The 14,846-nt window shown below is 45.9% G+C and overlaps 1 protein-coding gene across 11 annotated transcripts in view; it reads right to left on the bottom strand.

Moving 5' to 3' along the window:
• BCAS3 (BCAS3 microtubule associated cell migration factor) overlaps positions 1-14,846 on the bottom strand; it is a 299,661-nt gene that overhangs the window by 14,092 nt on the left and 270,723 nt on the right. For 4 of the 11 annotated variants that reach the window (XM_071448221.1, XM_071448224.1, XM_071448223.1 and 1 more), the window contains 2 exons: positions 6,394-6,561; positions 1,059-1,124 (listed from right to left, as the gene is read on the bottom strand). The exons of 1 other annotated variant lie outside the window; for it this stretch is intronic. In XM_071448221.1, coding sequence (XP_071304322.1) covers positions 1,059-1,124; positions 6,394-6,561 — 234 coding nt within the window. Of the gene's footprint in view, positions 1-1,058; positions 1,125-6,346; positions 6,562-14,846 lie in introns of all 11 variants that reach the window. 6 more of the 11 variants (XM_071448225.1, XM_071448226.1, XR_011682444.1 and 3 more) reach the window with 5 other exon arrangements.

The following is a 14,846-nucleotide window of genomic DNA, read 5'->3' as shown; positions in this document are numbered from 1 at the left end:
GCTGCAGTTAATTTGCTTAATCATTAGGAGGAAAAACCACAACCCCAAGCAAACAAACAAAAAAAAAAAACACCCAACACAGCAGCAAATCTGCAAGGAAAAAAGGGAACTGTGTCTCTGTTCGCTGCTTTTGAGACAAAGCACTGGAAGAAAAATGTCCAGTTCCAATAATGTCATAACCTGATTACAGCCTGACCAGAAGAGCTAAAACACTTGCAGAACAATGAGTAAGAAATTAAGTTTTAAATTGAGTGCTGGCCCTATCTCGTGTCACTTCTTTATATTCCAGTGGAAAGGACAGTGCTGAGCTCATTTCATATCGAGCAGAGGGAGATGCCTGGATGCAGACACCATTTAGTCATCTCCTATATGTTCCTCCCCATTTCTTTCTCTGGGAGGAATGACAAATCCAGGAATGTGACTGCACTTTGTTTTATTATGATATTGATTTTTCCTGCAGAGGGGAAAGTGCATTTATCCCCCAGGTCTGTGTGCTGGCAGGGAAGGGTTAACAAAATGTTTATCACAAAGCTGGCTTCAGAGTTGAAAGTAATGTGATCAGTAATGAATTTTGTGTTACATTAGGTTGTATAAATGGACAGACAAGCGCAGACAACAAGTGGCCAGGAGTCGGGGCTAATCTAATGATGTAAAAATAGAGACAGCACCAATTATACTTGGGGCCAGCTCAGAGCTCCTGCAGGGACTGCAAATGAATAGGTACAAATCAAATTACTGACTAATAGACGCACTACAAGAGAGGGCAGTCAATGCTAAATACATTAGGGCCTTGTGACCTCTCTGCTCTGAACAGCAGAATCCTAAATTTGACTTAAAAAAAAAAAATCAAAGAAACTCTTGTTCATTTAAGGAGAGCAACAGAACAATGTTATTTGTGAAATGACTTGAGACACTTTGATATTTTTTGGTTTGTCCCCCTATGGCCATGTTAGGTATGTGGCCCTTGGAAAGCTGAGAGAGGGTTTGCTTTTAGAACAAGGGAAAATACTCTCTGTGCAAAAGTTAAGACCTGATAACAATACAGTTATGTTACATACCAAAACATTTCAAAGCCATGTGCCTCTTTGTGGTGATGTTTTTTACTGCTACTTCACCGGCTGTGTCTGTATCAAAAATAAAATATTTCTTAAATAAAAAGGCCTTGATTTAATAAGAAGAAAAAGAAAAGGAATCTCCCCACACCACAGTTGATAATAAGCAAATGCAGTTGATCAAGATTGTTATCAAATGGCAGAAAGTCAGAGGTGTCTTGTGGCATCAGTGCTCCCTTTAGAATTTTTCTACAAACAGCAATGAACCTGAATTCACATCAGAAATATTCATGGTATCAGCATTCACACCCCCTCCCCCTTAAATAATGTATGACCTGGAAGAAATTTCAGTAAAACCTCCCAGGGCTGGTGGCAAGATTGGATTTGGAGACATGGGAAATGACTGGGAAATTAAAAATGCCCTTGTTGGACCTGCCCAGAGCTGTGGGATGGGGCTGCTCAGGGACACCCTTGGACAGGAGAGTAAAAATCCCACACTGAAGTGCCTGAAATCCCAAAATGTGCACAAGGCCAATGCTCCTCTCATCCAGCACTTCCCAAATGGTGGCTCCTAAAGAGCCTGAATTTTCCTTTCTTTTCAACCAGGCCCATCCAAATAAACCTTTTGTAGGAAGAACTGCACTGAGCTCCCAGACTTATTGGAGGGGGTAATTTAATCTCTGACCCTGGGATGAATATTGTGAAAGTTCAAAGGCTGCTTTTAGCATCGATGTTATTTGATCCACCACTGGGTTTGCTGCCCAAGCTGGTTTTGCACTGAACCTATGCAGAAATCTCCTGGCAGAAATGCTCTTCAGGGGGAAAATAATTTGCTCTGTGCATCTATAGCCCATGTCTGAGTTAGGATAAAACACAGCTGAGGAGAGACAAGGAGAAAATTGTCTTAGAAAAATTAAAGAGGAAGGAAGGAGGAAAGGAAAGAAGGGAGGGAGGGAAGGAGAGAGGGAGGGGAAGGTACCACTGAAAGCTCTACCTCTAGAAAGGGCTAATCCTATTCCTGAATGTACATCACTGTCCAGGTGGCTGCTGATCTTTGAATAAAGCTTGTGAGCACAGAAATTTTCTCCCCTGGACAAAACCTCAGGAAGGATGGTCCTTGAACAGGAGCCACCTTGCTCCCTTTGCTTCCCACCTCAGCCAGGCACTCCAGGAAATGTGTGACTTCCCTTTTCCAGCGCCCAAATCTCACAGGAAGGTTCCAAAACCACCCCTCTGCAAAGCTCAAAGGTGTCCAGACCCAAGTTAGGCTCAGCCTTTGGGCTTTGGCTGGGGACCAGGACCCAAAGTGCCCAGAGCCCCAGTCCTGGGTGTCCTACAGGCCATTCCCTAACAGCACATCTAATTAGCTCCACTTACTTACATCCCATTAATCAGGTTAAAGAGTTTGCTTCAACATGTGAGCTTCCTTCAGCGCATTATGAGTCTGTTGATGAAATTTGGAAGGAATCCAGGCGGTTTCCTCTGAAGGCCAGAGGTGCTCCTCCCTGTGCCACCAGCCTCCCGTGGGTAAGGCTGACTTGGAGGCTTGCAGGAGTTTTGGGAGAAAGATGCATCTCAAAAAACATCCTGCTGCTCCCCTACTATAGGCTGATTTCAAATATTAAGCCTAGAAGTGATCAAAATACACTGGAAAGCTTAAAAAATGAACTTGCTGAAGGAATGGGTGAAGCAGAGGATTTATTAATTACAGTATTTTTGGAGGGAAAGATTTCTACCCTGAGCTGATAATTTCTTCCTGTCCAGTCTGAGTGGAATCCTGTCAGAGAGATTTGTCTTCTGGAAGCAGAGTTTCATAAATCACAGTCCTAGGGTGGTTTTTTTTTGGGGAGGGAATGCAATATGAAGCTCCAGCACACACTTGAGAACTGCACTGTAATGTAAATATTGTAGCTGCTTGAAAACAAAGCTTTGCAAGCAAAAGAGGGCACTGACCACTAACATTTGTGTCTAGACTTGAATAATTTTTTTCTTTTCAGTGCGAGTTTGACAGAAACTGGAACAGCAAAAACATCTTTTTTGCATCTTGGCCAATTTATGCCTTTCTTGGAATTAAATGTGTATCTGGGCTGACAGCTTATGTACAGCAGACTCCACTTCAGATAGACATGGGTCATCTGAATAATTGGATAACAAGGGGAAAAGCTGGTTTCCCAATCAAGCCAACTAGCTGGACAACTGCAGTTATCATTTAGGTCACAAGGAAAGGAGGTTTTTGGGGGCTGTTTCCAGCCCTGGTTCTTCTCCCACCCTCTGTCCGACAGCCCTTGGCACGGAGTCAGAGGTGGAACGGCCCCATCTAATCCCCCTTCCTGCAAATGCCAGATTATTCCTGATGTTTTCAGCATCCTCCAGCTGGATATTTGTGCTGTGACCAACCCTGGGGTATTTCTGCCTCTGCAGTAGCCAGAGCCAGGGTTAGTGCTGCCAGCCCCAGTGCAACAGGGCAGGTAGAGAACAGAGATTGTGGGAATGCCAGCTGCCCAGAGCACACACTTCCTGCACACCCCTGCAGCCTATCAGCCCTGATTTCTATATAAACCTACGTGTCAGCTATGCCCTAACAGTTAAGGCATTAAAAGAATCTATTTATCTCCTGCCATTAAGTGCATGTCAGGACCAGTCGAGCACTTGATGAAGTCTCACTGTCCACCCTACTGCCCAGTTTGTGTCCACACATTGGACCCCAGCACTGCCATGCACAAATCTGCACATTCCCAGCTAGAAATGTTCATTAATTTGTGCTGAAGTTTGAGTAAGATTTTGCAAGTTTTGTTAAATCTCTGCAAAATCTATTTAAGGACTGAAGAGAATCCATGGGACACAATCAGGGGTTAAAGCATGCAAAACATAAAGGCATGAATAAATTAAGTTATTTTAGGACTATTAAAAGGATTATAAATTCCACAATTTTGAGTCCAACGCAGAAATATAAACACTGGTTTTGAAAGAAGCAGCAAGACAGAAATCAACAACCAACAAACAAACTTCCAGTGTCCTTTCTGCTGAACTCTTTGCTGTCATTTCACTGTGGTGAGTGGGCAGCAGAGAACCCAAGGAGGAAAATTGAGTTTTTTCAAAGATAATTCAGTTCAGCCAGGCTTGGTTATGATATAAGTGGTTTGAGGGAAGTGAAAACTCTCCTACTTGTTATGAGCCAACAAAGACACGTCTTTTTTGAAGGGAGGGTAATGCAGCTCCCCACTTATCTCTGCCCATTTATTAAGCAGCAGACAGATGAGAGCCCTGTGGTGGAATGGTGCTGGCAGCCAGCTCCAGCCCTCTCCCTCAGTGAATGCAGCTCTCCAGGTACATCTGAGCAGGAGAGAACTTTTTCTGTCTGTCTGCTAAAGAGGAACAGCTCAAGAGCTGTTAGGGGATGGAAGTGGAAAGGGCACGGGAGTTCACCCTCTTATCACCAGGTTTTCTCTGCTGCTCTGAGTCACCACATGCCCAAATCCTGAGAATAAAGTGTGTTAGTGGTGGAGAGAGTCCCAGGACAGCAGAGAGTGTTAATGACAGGGAGAGGAGGGTGCTGGGATGGGGTGAGCTGGGTCAGTGCTCATGTTACTCATTATTGCTGCGTAAAATCGCTGCTCTGAGATGGCATCTATCTTACACTCATTAGGGAGATTTATGGGGCTGGAGCAAGGGCTGGGAGAAATCTCTCTGGATGAATATTAACTCAGTGATGGCATCTCTATAAACAGCTCCTTTCTGTCTTTACACCTGCAGGACTGTGAGCCTCATCTTATGCCAAAGAAGCTGGCACTGGCTGCCATCAACTGGATTTGGTGAAAATGGAAGGAAAATACAGAGCCCTGTCTCTGACAAAGTTCTTGGTTTACAATATAATACACTGTCAAGTCTCCAGGCCAGTCAGTCACCCTAACCTGGCACATCTGGAAGGCTTCAGCTTTCAGAGGAGGTATTCCCCTCACCTTTCCCCTTCCACACACAGCCTGAGGGGTGCTGACCCATTATCAGCAGTGGATACCCTCCCAAAGTTCACACTGATCACAGCCTGGGTCAGTGAGTGATGAAATATGTGCTTTTCTCTATTTTCATAGGCTGCTTTTTCCACCTTCCCAGCCCTTTACAGACATGAGCTGATTGAAGTCCACACCAGCAATGTGAGGCATCTCTATCCTCAGTGCACTGGTGGAGCTTTGCAGTCATGGACTCCTGAAGTGCCCTGGCCAAGGCAAAAAGCTGGTGAGGATTTGCACCAGAGCTGCAGCAGACACACCCTTAGTGCTCAACCAAGCCTTTCTGTTAATTCCAAATCTAACTTATCCTTTGGTTTAGTCTCTCTCAAGATGGGAATCAGAGGAAGGACAGCTGGCAAGGTGACCAGCTGGGTTATGAAGGGGTTTCTGCACCGCTCAGCCTGGTTACTGCTGCCTGGACCTACAGACAAGGGCTAAAATCCTGCTCCTCACATCCTCCTCCTCCAGGCTCTGGGAAGCTGCTGCAGTTCCCTGCTCCACAGTGAGCAAAGTCAGGATGAGCCCTGATGGGAGAGACTTCTTGAGGAGCAGAGAGAGCTCAGAGCAGCACAAGGCCCTCAGTGATACACGAGGGCAAGAGCAAAAGGAAGAGACAGCCCCTGCTCTTCCTGAAAGATCCATAGGTGGGCATTCTCACACCTTCCTGCTGCTTTCTCCTCTTTTGCCTTCCCAGGGAAGCTGCCAGGAGAGTGACAAGTGAGTTGGCAGCTGATGTTAGGGGCCACCATCACTCTGAGGTGTTTTTACTGGAGGTGTTTTTTGGAACAAGTCGAAATTGATGGGGACAATAAACCTGCAGTAACTGTGCTTTAATTCCTGAGCATCTCCTACCACGGGGCCCCTCCTGACAGCCTAATCTCTGATGTGCCATTCCATTTACTTAAACAGATGATACAATTTATCAATATAATGGACACTGATGAAGATGGATTAATTTGGATTACAGAACCAGCGCTTCACAGTGGCTCCATTCACGACACAAAATGAGGATATGTGTGATTATGGCATTGTTTGGAGCAGGGCAGCAATCTGCACTGGAGGGGATGCAGCAGAGCCCTTGTCCCAGCTATATGATAAGGAAGCTTCATTCATGTGCCAATATCTCAGATTGTGTTTATGTGATCTACCACTAACTTCCTTTTAGAAATGACTTCTGAGATCCCCACAAACAGAGAGAAAGAGAGAGAGAGAGAGAGAGAGAGAGAGGAGCGTACAGAGAAGAAAAAGCGAAACTTAAAAAAAAAAAAAAAATTAAATCAAAATCACCATTGGGTGAGATGTACGTGATCTCTGATCACACCTCTTCTTTGTACCTGTTCCTGATCCCACCATGTCCCTGCTGGGGGACTCGCACATGGCGTCGGCCAGGCGCTCGCGCAGCCCCTCCTCGCTGGGCTCCATGGAGGACATGTGGCGCAGACCGAAGCTCTCGGGCCAGCTCCCACACACCTCCAGCAGCGTCACGCTCCGGTCGAAGGCACCTGTGACAGACACAGAGGGGACACGTGTGGGACACTGGGGGAAGCCACTGCTCCCCTTGAAAATTTTATTTTATTAAACCTTGACAAAAATGCAACAAAGGAAAAAATTTGCAGCGCTGGGAGCTGCCCCTCATGCACACCACGTGGCTGGTTCATCTTCAAGAGGGATGCTCAGGCTTTTATACCCCTGGGGTTTGATCAGCCAGCCCTGGCCCCTCCCAAAGTCTGTCAGTCTATCTAAATCTTTGCCATTTACCAGTGGACACTGCTTTGTAACTGGATTGGAGCTCAGGTGTTGCCATGCCATTCCCACCTGCCCTGTGGATGCCATGGGACAGAGAGAGAGAAATGGCAAATAGCGTTTCTCACAGCGGCTTGTGAGAAGTTTTAGGGAGCTGGAAAGATGGGATAACTTGTTGACTATAAACAATTTGCAGGTGGTGTTTTTCTACTTTATTTTTCCGTTCCTCTCAAGGACAGGGTGTGAGAAAGATGTTTCTGTTAGTTCACCAATAGAATAGAATCTATCGTACCACTCTATAAAAACCGCGCGGTTCTTTTGAATAAAGCCTTCCTTGCCTTTGCTACGATCCTGCCCCAACCCTGGTGCAAGAGTGACACTGGCCCAGGTAAGGGACACATGCAGCCTTCTTCGTACCTGTCCTAGACAACCCAGGCTGTCTGATGGCAACAATAGAGGGGGAAAAGAGAACCATGGGGAGAAGAGAGGACATCTAAACTACAATAACATAACTATACAGCACTAAAGCTTTTCTTAATATTCACACAATAGTTATCTTTTAATTGTGAGAGCCAATCATCTCATTATCCATCTATAACAGACACCCTGGCACCAACCTCCTCCTGTGTGTGCTGTGTTTTGGGTGCCTGAAAAGCTGATTTTAGCACATGAGTTAAAGGTTGGTGTTACAGCACAGCACAGTAGAGCCCTAAGTGTGAGCCAACAAGCAGCTGTAATCAAAAAGGTGAAATTAAAATATAGATTGGTATTAAAATATATAATGAATACATACTGAAATTAAAATACAGACTGGTGAGAGTCAGGAAAGCAGCAAATAACACAAATGTGAATGGCATGCATGTATTTTTATGTTAGACAAATAGGAATTATTTTTTAAGTTGATTAAACTTCCACTGCAATGCTGCTAAGATGCTTCTTCCCCCTCCTCATCTTGGACAATGGAAACAGTCATTTTGTCCTTGCTAATTGGTAGAAATTTTACCTAAATTCCCGTTCTTGCTCTGAAACAGAGAAGAGGCAGAGCTGCCTTGTGTCTGACAAAGGAACAAATGGATGCCTTCCCTCAGTCTGGGATATCTGTGGGTTTTCTCTGCTCCTGCACTGGGAAGTTTTAGCTCAAACGTGCTCTAACAGAGGCTTTTTCACCAGCAGCCCCTACTGAAGACTCTGCCTCTTGTGAGGGAGTGCACGTACCTACAAAAGATCCTTCAAATAATTCTCTGACTTGCAGTTATTACCTCATTCGCAGCAGGGTATGATGTTCTGCCGAATGCAAAGATTAGATTCTGAATTCAGGATCACTTCAAAGTACAAATTAAAATTATTCTCCTTTATTATACAGCAAGTCTTCTGCAAAGGCTTACTTAAATCATTCCCACTTGGAACAAGATTACAGTTATGCTTTGTTCCTTCAAGCACATACCATTTACTCCACTATTAGGTAACTGAATATGCAGCGTTTATTGTGCCTGGTTTCTGCCAGCCTAGCGAGGGGAAAAAATGCAAATGCCAATGTTTCTCAGAGTTAAAAGTACATGAAACACGTCCTTGTTATCAGCCCTTTGGTTTTCCCCTTTGATCAGCCGTCAGAAACTATCTACACTTGTAGTCTGTGACTGTACAGCCTCACAGCACACCCCCTGCCACTGACAGGTGGTAATAGAAAGGGTGAGAGACCAAGCCCCGCGGCAGGCGGCCCTTCCTCTGATAACGCCCCGAGCACGGGCTGATAACGATGGTAAACACTCGGCCAGCCAGCGAATCCATCCATCAGCAAAGAGGGGCTGATAATTCTGAGCTCTAATGGCACGGGCTACAGCGCCAGGGCTGGCATTCAGGGATTTATATGGGCTGCACTGGTGACTCCTGGCTCCTGAATTTCATCGGCGGTGATTTATCTGCTGGCCTGGCTGCAGAGTGGATTCCTGGCACTAGAGAACAATCAACACTGAGATGGACCTCGAGAAAACACTGAGATGGACCTCTGCAAAACGGGGGAGTGGATTCCTGGCACTAGAAAACCATCAAAACCATTAACACTGAGAGGGACCTCTAGAAAATGGGGAGTGGATTCCTGGCACTAGAAAACCAAAACCATCAGCACTGAGAGGGACCTCTAGAAAATGGGGAGTGGATTCCTGGCACTAGAACATCATCAACACTGAAATGGATCTCTGCAAAACAGGAGAGTGGATTCCTGGCACTAGAAAACCATCAACACTGAGAGGGACCTCTAGAAAACACTGAGAGGGATCTCTGCAAAGCAGGGGAGTGGATTCCTGGCACTAGAGAACCATCAACACTGAGAGGGACCTCTAGAAAACACTGAGAGGGATCTCTGCAAAGCAGGGGAGTGGATTCCTGGCACTAGAGAACCATCAACACTGAGAGGGACCTCAACACAACAGGACCGTGGCTCTCTGTGATGCCCACACTTGAACTCTGGATGAGTCCCAGTTCCAACCCAGACGAGGAATGACCAAATATTTCAACTTTTAATGGCTCTCTGTATTTATAAGGCTGCTCCAGTCTACTAATTTGTTTTAAAGAGAGGGTTCTTGAAGCTTGTTTGAGAAAATGCAGGGAGAAGGCGAAGTAATTGTGATGATGTTTAAATCTCTACAGCATTTTCATGATGTCAGCTCTCCTCAAGGCAGGAGGAAAAGCAAAATTTGGGGTTTTTTAAAAGCTTTTTTCCCCCAAGTCATCCTTCTGCAGTTTCTTGCAGCCCTGAGACCCCCTCTCCAAGACCCCACGGATTTCAGTTGTTTTTGACAGAGCTGTTCATGTACCCTGAGAGTGATCAGGACTTTTAAACCTGCTTCCCAAACCCCAGGGAAGCAGCAGGGACATGATGAGCTCCCACAGGTTTGCAGGGCTGTGCCAGAGATGAGAAATCTCCTCTTTCCTGGTGTCAGCCCTTATTCCAAAAGTGAGAAATGGGAGCATTTCTGCTCCTATAAGCAGACATATGAATAATAAGGCAAATGGCTTTTGAAGCTCTGCCAAGATGCCTGCTTGTGTGTACAGGGAGAAACTTCATGGAGTGCTGGGCTCTGGCTCCTGAGATCCTTGAGTGAGAGCAAAGGAGACAAGTGCAGTGTTACCTCTGCAATCAGGGCCAGGAGCTGCCAAAACTTCTTAGCAGCAACGTGTGAGGCTGCAAGTGTTAATGCAAATGCAGGTTAGAGGGATTAACTGCACTGAAAGTTTGCTTGTTAAAAAAAAATGTAGGGCTGGGGAAGCTGTAGTTTTATCTTTCCTCCCTTTTCACTCCTTCTCCGTGGTAGCAGCGCACATCTGGCAAGAGCATTGATATCCAGACACCCAGCTGGGATCCAGCAGCCACCACTGCAGTCGTGGGTGATCACTCTGCCTGCATCAGGCAGGGGAGGTCCTTGCACCATCACCTGCTCTGTGCTGCAGTGGAACCCACAAATTCCCCCCAATTTCAATACAGACATTGATAGAATGGGTTCCAGGTAAAGCTGAACACGCAGAGAGTGACTCAGGTTATTCAGGATGTGGGGGTAGAAAAGGGGACCTGGCTTGAGCAGGCAGGTTCCTTCCTCCTGTAAATCCCTGGCTCTGTCCCTCTCTGATGTAAAACAAAACTGTTTCAATAAAAACAAGATTTATTGTCATGGCCCTTCCTGTTCTTTTTGCCAGGGCATCAGCAGACAGCACATGTAGCAGAGTAAAAGAATTCAGTATTTTTTTCAAGGCAGAATTAAGTTCTGGGCATTTTTACACCTTGCAGAGTGACTCTGGAGAGTGTGACACGGCAATGGGCTGGTTGCTGCCAGGAGCCTTTGGGTGCTTTGCCCTGCCCACATCATTCCCTGCATACATCATTCCCAACAGCACACGGGCTAATGGCATTAAACTTCCCCTGATAGCAGCTCAGCCTATCTCTGCTATTTATTATATTGCAATCTCTCCTCCTGGCTGCCTCACTCTCCCCTTTTCAATCCCAGTATCTCACTTGATAAGGTATCAAATTCCCCATCACTGGCCAGCGAGGAGTCTACAAACAAACCTGGCTGGAGAGTCCTGCCCTCACAATGGCCAAAGCCAGAACAGAACCATGGAACCCACGGGGCTGAGAAAGCTCCTGACAGCTGAACCCTCCTGACAGCCACCAATGCCAGCCCCTGACGTGGGAACCCAGAGTTCCCTCTGTCCCCCAGCCTGGACACAGCTTTGGTGGGGAACAGGCCCCACCTCAAAGGAGAAACTCATTTAGGAACAGCTCAAGGGTGAGCAAAGCAGGCATTATGTGAGGCTGGCAATTACTTGTGAAATCCTGGTGAAATCTCATTAAATCACTGAAAAGAAATCTTATTGACTTAAAATTGTGTCAATATTTCATCCTATTGCACGGTGCTTTCAAGCCTGCAGAACACTCACTTCTGCTTTATTTATTGAAGATGAAACTGGGTGGGAATGAAGATCATCAGCCTCCTGTGTATGATATCCAGGCATCATCCCAAACCCCAAATCACCCAAATGGAACAAGCAGGACCCTTGTCTTGACCATACAGGTCCACAGTGCTTTGTTTTGCAATTCCAGCCCAAATGCTCTGAGCTAATTCTGCTTCATACACAGTATTTTCCTAATAAAACTTTAATTTTTGCTTGAAATCAATCTCCAACTTCTTTCTTTCCACAGATATTTGCTTCTCAAGGAGCACCACCCTTTTTTCTTGCCACTGCTGATGGAGCAGAATCAGGTTCCCATCTTTCTGCTCAACATTTCTTGCATTTTATTAATGGCAAAGGCTTCTGTCATTACTCACACCAAATTACCTTGCTTAGACACACAGGATTTGTCTCTAGCATTGCAATTGTTTCAAGGCTTTTAATATAAAAGCAAAATAAATTTTACTGAAGAAAGGAAAAGAAAACCCACCCTAAAGCTTGGAAATGTCCTTTCATTTCAAAGCCGAGAAAACCAGAGAAACTTCTTCTCTCCAGTAGTAAAAAGTATTTTTACAAAATGTTTTAATGCTTCTAGTGTGTTATTTTTCTAAGTCAAAATAGCTAAGCTAAATCTTTCACCATAGCTCTTTAATTCAAAAGCCAGGGGAAATTTTTTTCATTAAACCTCTGGATGGCTTTGTTTAAAATATGAAATCAAGTAGCTCCATTTCCTGTCTTCTAAGGAACAGTAAATCAAAAAGAGAACGTTCTCCAAAAATATAGTAATGGTTCTATTAAAGAGCTTGACAGTTTTGAGCCTCACCTTGCATATTGCAACATACGTGTGAGCAAAAATACCAGAGCGAAGAGGAGGGGAAAAGACCTGCCACTTTTAATTGATAAAAGATGCACCCTGATCAATGGGATGCCTTGACCCTGTGTGATGTCAGACCCTGAGGAGCAACCAGGAGGGACAGAAGGGTTGCCCATCCCCTCTCCTGCTTCTCCTGGCCCTTTCCAGAAGCAGAAGTGGACTCTGGAGGGGCTCTTGGTGACCTTGGCCAGGAGCAGGAACCCCCCGGGCGTGTGAGGAACCAGCACATGGAAACTCCTGGCCCAAAGCAGTGAGTCAAACTGCACACACCTCCTTTGAACATGAAAGGTTCAACTTTCCTACGGGCTCTGCCAATTCCCTTCCGTGCCATAACTTTGTGAATGCCACAAAGCGGCTGCTCTGAGCACTTGAAGGGGAATCCAAGCAAATATTTGAGTGAGGAGAAGCAACATCCCCCTGGGCTGCCCTGGATCTGGTGGCTCTGTGCTCATGGCATGTGCTGCTGCTGCTCTCCTGTGCAGGGCTCACCTGCTGCCACCCCTCTGTCCCACAGCACAGCAGGTACCAAGGGACAGAACACTGCTACACCGAGGTGTGAGTGTTAATTATTGCCTTTGGAAACTGTGGCAGGAGCCACAGCCTTTGGAGTGACTCTGCTCCCTGTCATCCTCCCTCCCACAGGGTTTCTTTTTTTCCAGAACTGCTCACAGTTCTGCTATAAACAGGACATTACTCACCAGCTCTATATCCTGTGAGTGCATTTAATTAATGGAGCCTTCAGCCGGGGTACCCAGTCCCACAGGCAACCAACACTTCCAAATGCCTTTGAACACTTGGCTAAGTCAGGCTGAGAAGTTGCTCATCCCTCCTCAGCACCAGACTTGTAAACAAAAGTGCTGTTTATCCCTCTGTCAGGATTTCTAGATGAGTTTGGGCCCAGCAGCCTCGGGAGCCCCGTGCCCAGCAGCTCCAGGCTTGGATGCTCAGGGAGGAGGTTGCCCAACCACTGCCCACGTGGCCACAAACTCAGCACAGTGGCCCAGGCAGTGTTGGTGATGTCCAGGATTGTGGTGCACGGCCATCTCACCCTCCTCCTCCTCCCCACATCCCCAGTGCTCCTGCACAAGGGGTTAACCAGGGGCTCAGGGGATTTGGGATGCTCAGGAGCACAGCCAGCCATCACAGCCGTCCTTGAAGGCTTTCAAATGCGAGCAAGGCTGCAATTTTCAGAGCTGGAGCAGCGAGATATTTTTATAAATACATAAATCTTTTCAAGGAAAAACAAATATAGAGAAAAGAATGTAAACATTATTGTAAAATGCATAATAAAATATCTGTTGTTTGTTAATTTTGCTCCTTATTATCCAGCCTATCTGTACCACCGATGTTGAAACATTTGCCTTTTAAAAATTTTTTTTTATACTCCCTTATTCATTTAAAAATAGTTTCCTGCATGTTATATGAATAAGCAAAACCTAAGGTTCTAAATCCAGGGGAACTTTGAAGTATGAAACCCATGGTCTATGGGAACTATGTTTTCATTAATCAAAGTAGATGTTTCTAAAGCCATCAGATTTATCATGACTGGATTTCATATGTGAAACCCAATATACACACAGACATACACTGCTTGTCCTTTTGGATTAGTGCTGACCTTTTACTCTCCTTTCTGAAGGATCTGCCTTTCCTCAGAGCGGGGCTGCCCTGCTTTGCCAGAGCAGCCTTGACAAAGTGCGTTTCCAGCTCTCTGTGTCTGACTACGAGTCTGGGCTAAGGTCAAAACATAAATGATTAAGTGTATTTATTAAACTCTGCCTTTGCCTTGAATGCTCCCAGTGCCTGTCAGATGCCATCCAACTGCAGATTCCTGCTGCCAGCACACCTGGCCACCAAACGAGGGGCTCTGGTGCCGCCGCAGCCCCACGACCCCAAAGCTGAACAGAGCCCCCCAAAGCTGAACCGAGCCCCCCAAAGCTGAACAGAGCCCCCCAAAGCTGAACAGAGCCCCCCAAAGCTCCCCCAGCACTGCCAAGGATTCCTCCAGCCCTTGCTGAGCTCCTGGCTTCCCCAGGGCAGGGAGGTTAGTGCAAGGGCAGAGGATGGGTTAAAAACCGGAGGCAGGATGTGACAGCCACCCAAAGCACGGCTTCAAACGAGAAAATGCAACATAACGCGCGCTTGGTGTCAACAGGGAAATTTGTGTGGTGGTACCAGAATTTGGGAGTATTTTGCAGAATTTTGTGGTACCAGAAGCACAAAACTTTGTCATCTTGCCTTAAAGAATAACACAAGGAGCTGGGACACAGGTGGGCACAGGTGGGCGCTGCCAGAGGTTGCACCCACAGAGAAGGAGCAGCTCATCCACAGCCTGAGGAACACAGTGCCCTGAACAGTCAGCTGAGAGCATTTTTCCAATACTGGATGCTCTTTATTTAGCTGCCTAAAAGCAAAAAGAGATGGAATCTACAGTATAACTGGATGCTATTATGATTTTGAAAACAAAATTGCCCTTTGTAATAAAATTAATTTCTAAAAAAAAAAACTTCCCCCCTCCCCCTTGAACAGCAAGATTTGTGCATATTTTAATGCTCTACAGGATCAGAACGCCTGGAAAAAATCAGGAATGCTACAACCAGCCCCAAGCCCCCTTAGAGATTAACATTTCTTTATATTTAATCCTGGCATAAGGCAGAGTGTCCTGAAGAACCCAGGGCTCTGCACAAGCCTGAGTTACCAGGTATGAATCTGCACAGCAAAAAAAACTTC

Source organism: Agelaius tricolor, unplaced genomic scaffold (genome assembly GCF_023055355.1).
Source record: "Agelaius tricolor isolate 1412-34295 unplaced genomic scaffold, bAgeTri1.0.p SCAF_25, whole genome shotgun sequence".
Taxonomy (NCBI): domain Eukaryota; kingdom Metazoa; phylum Chordata; class Aves; order Passeriformes; family Icteridae; genus Agelaius; species Agelaius tricolor.
This window is presented reverse-complemented; position numbering and strand designations above follow the sequence as displayed.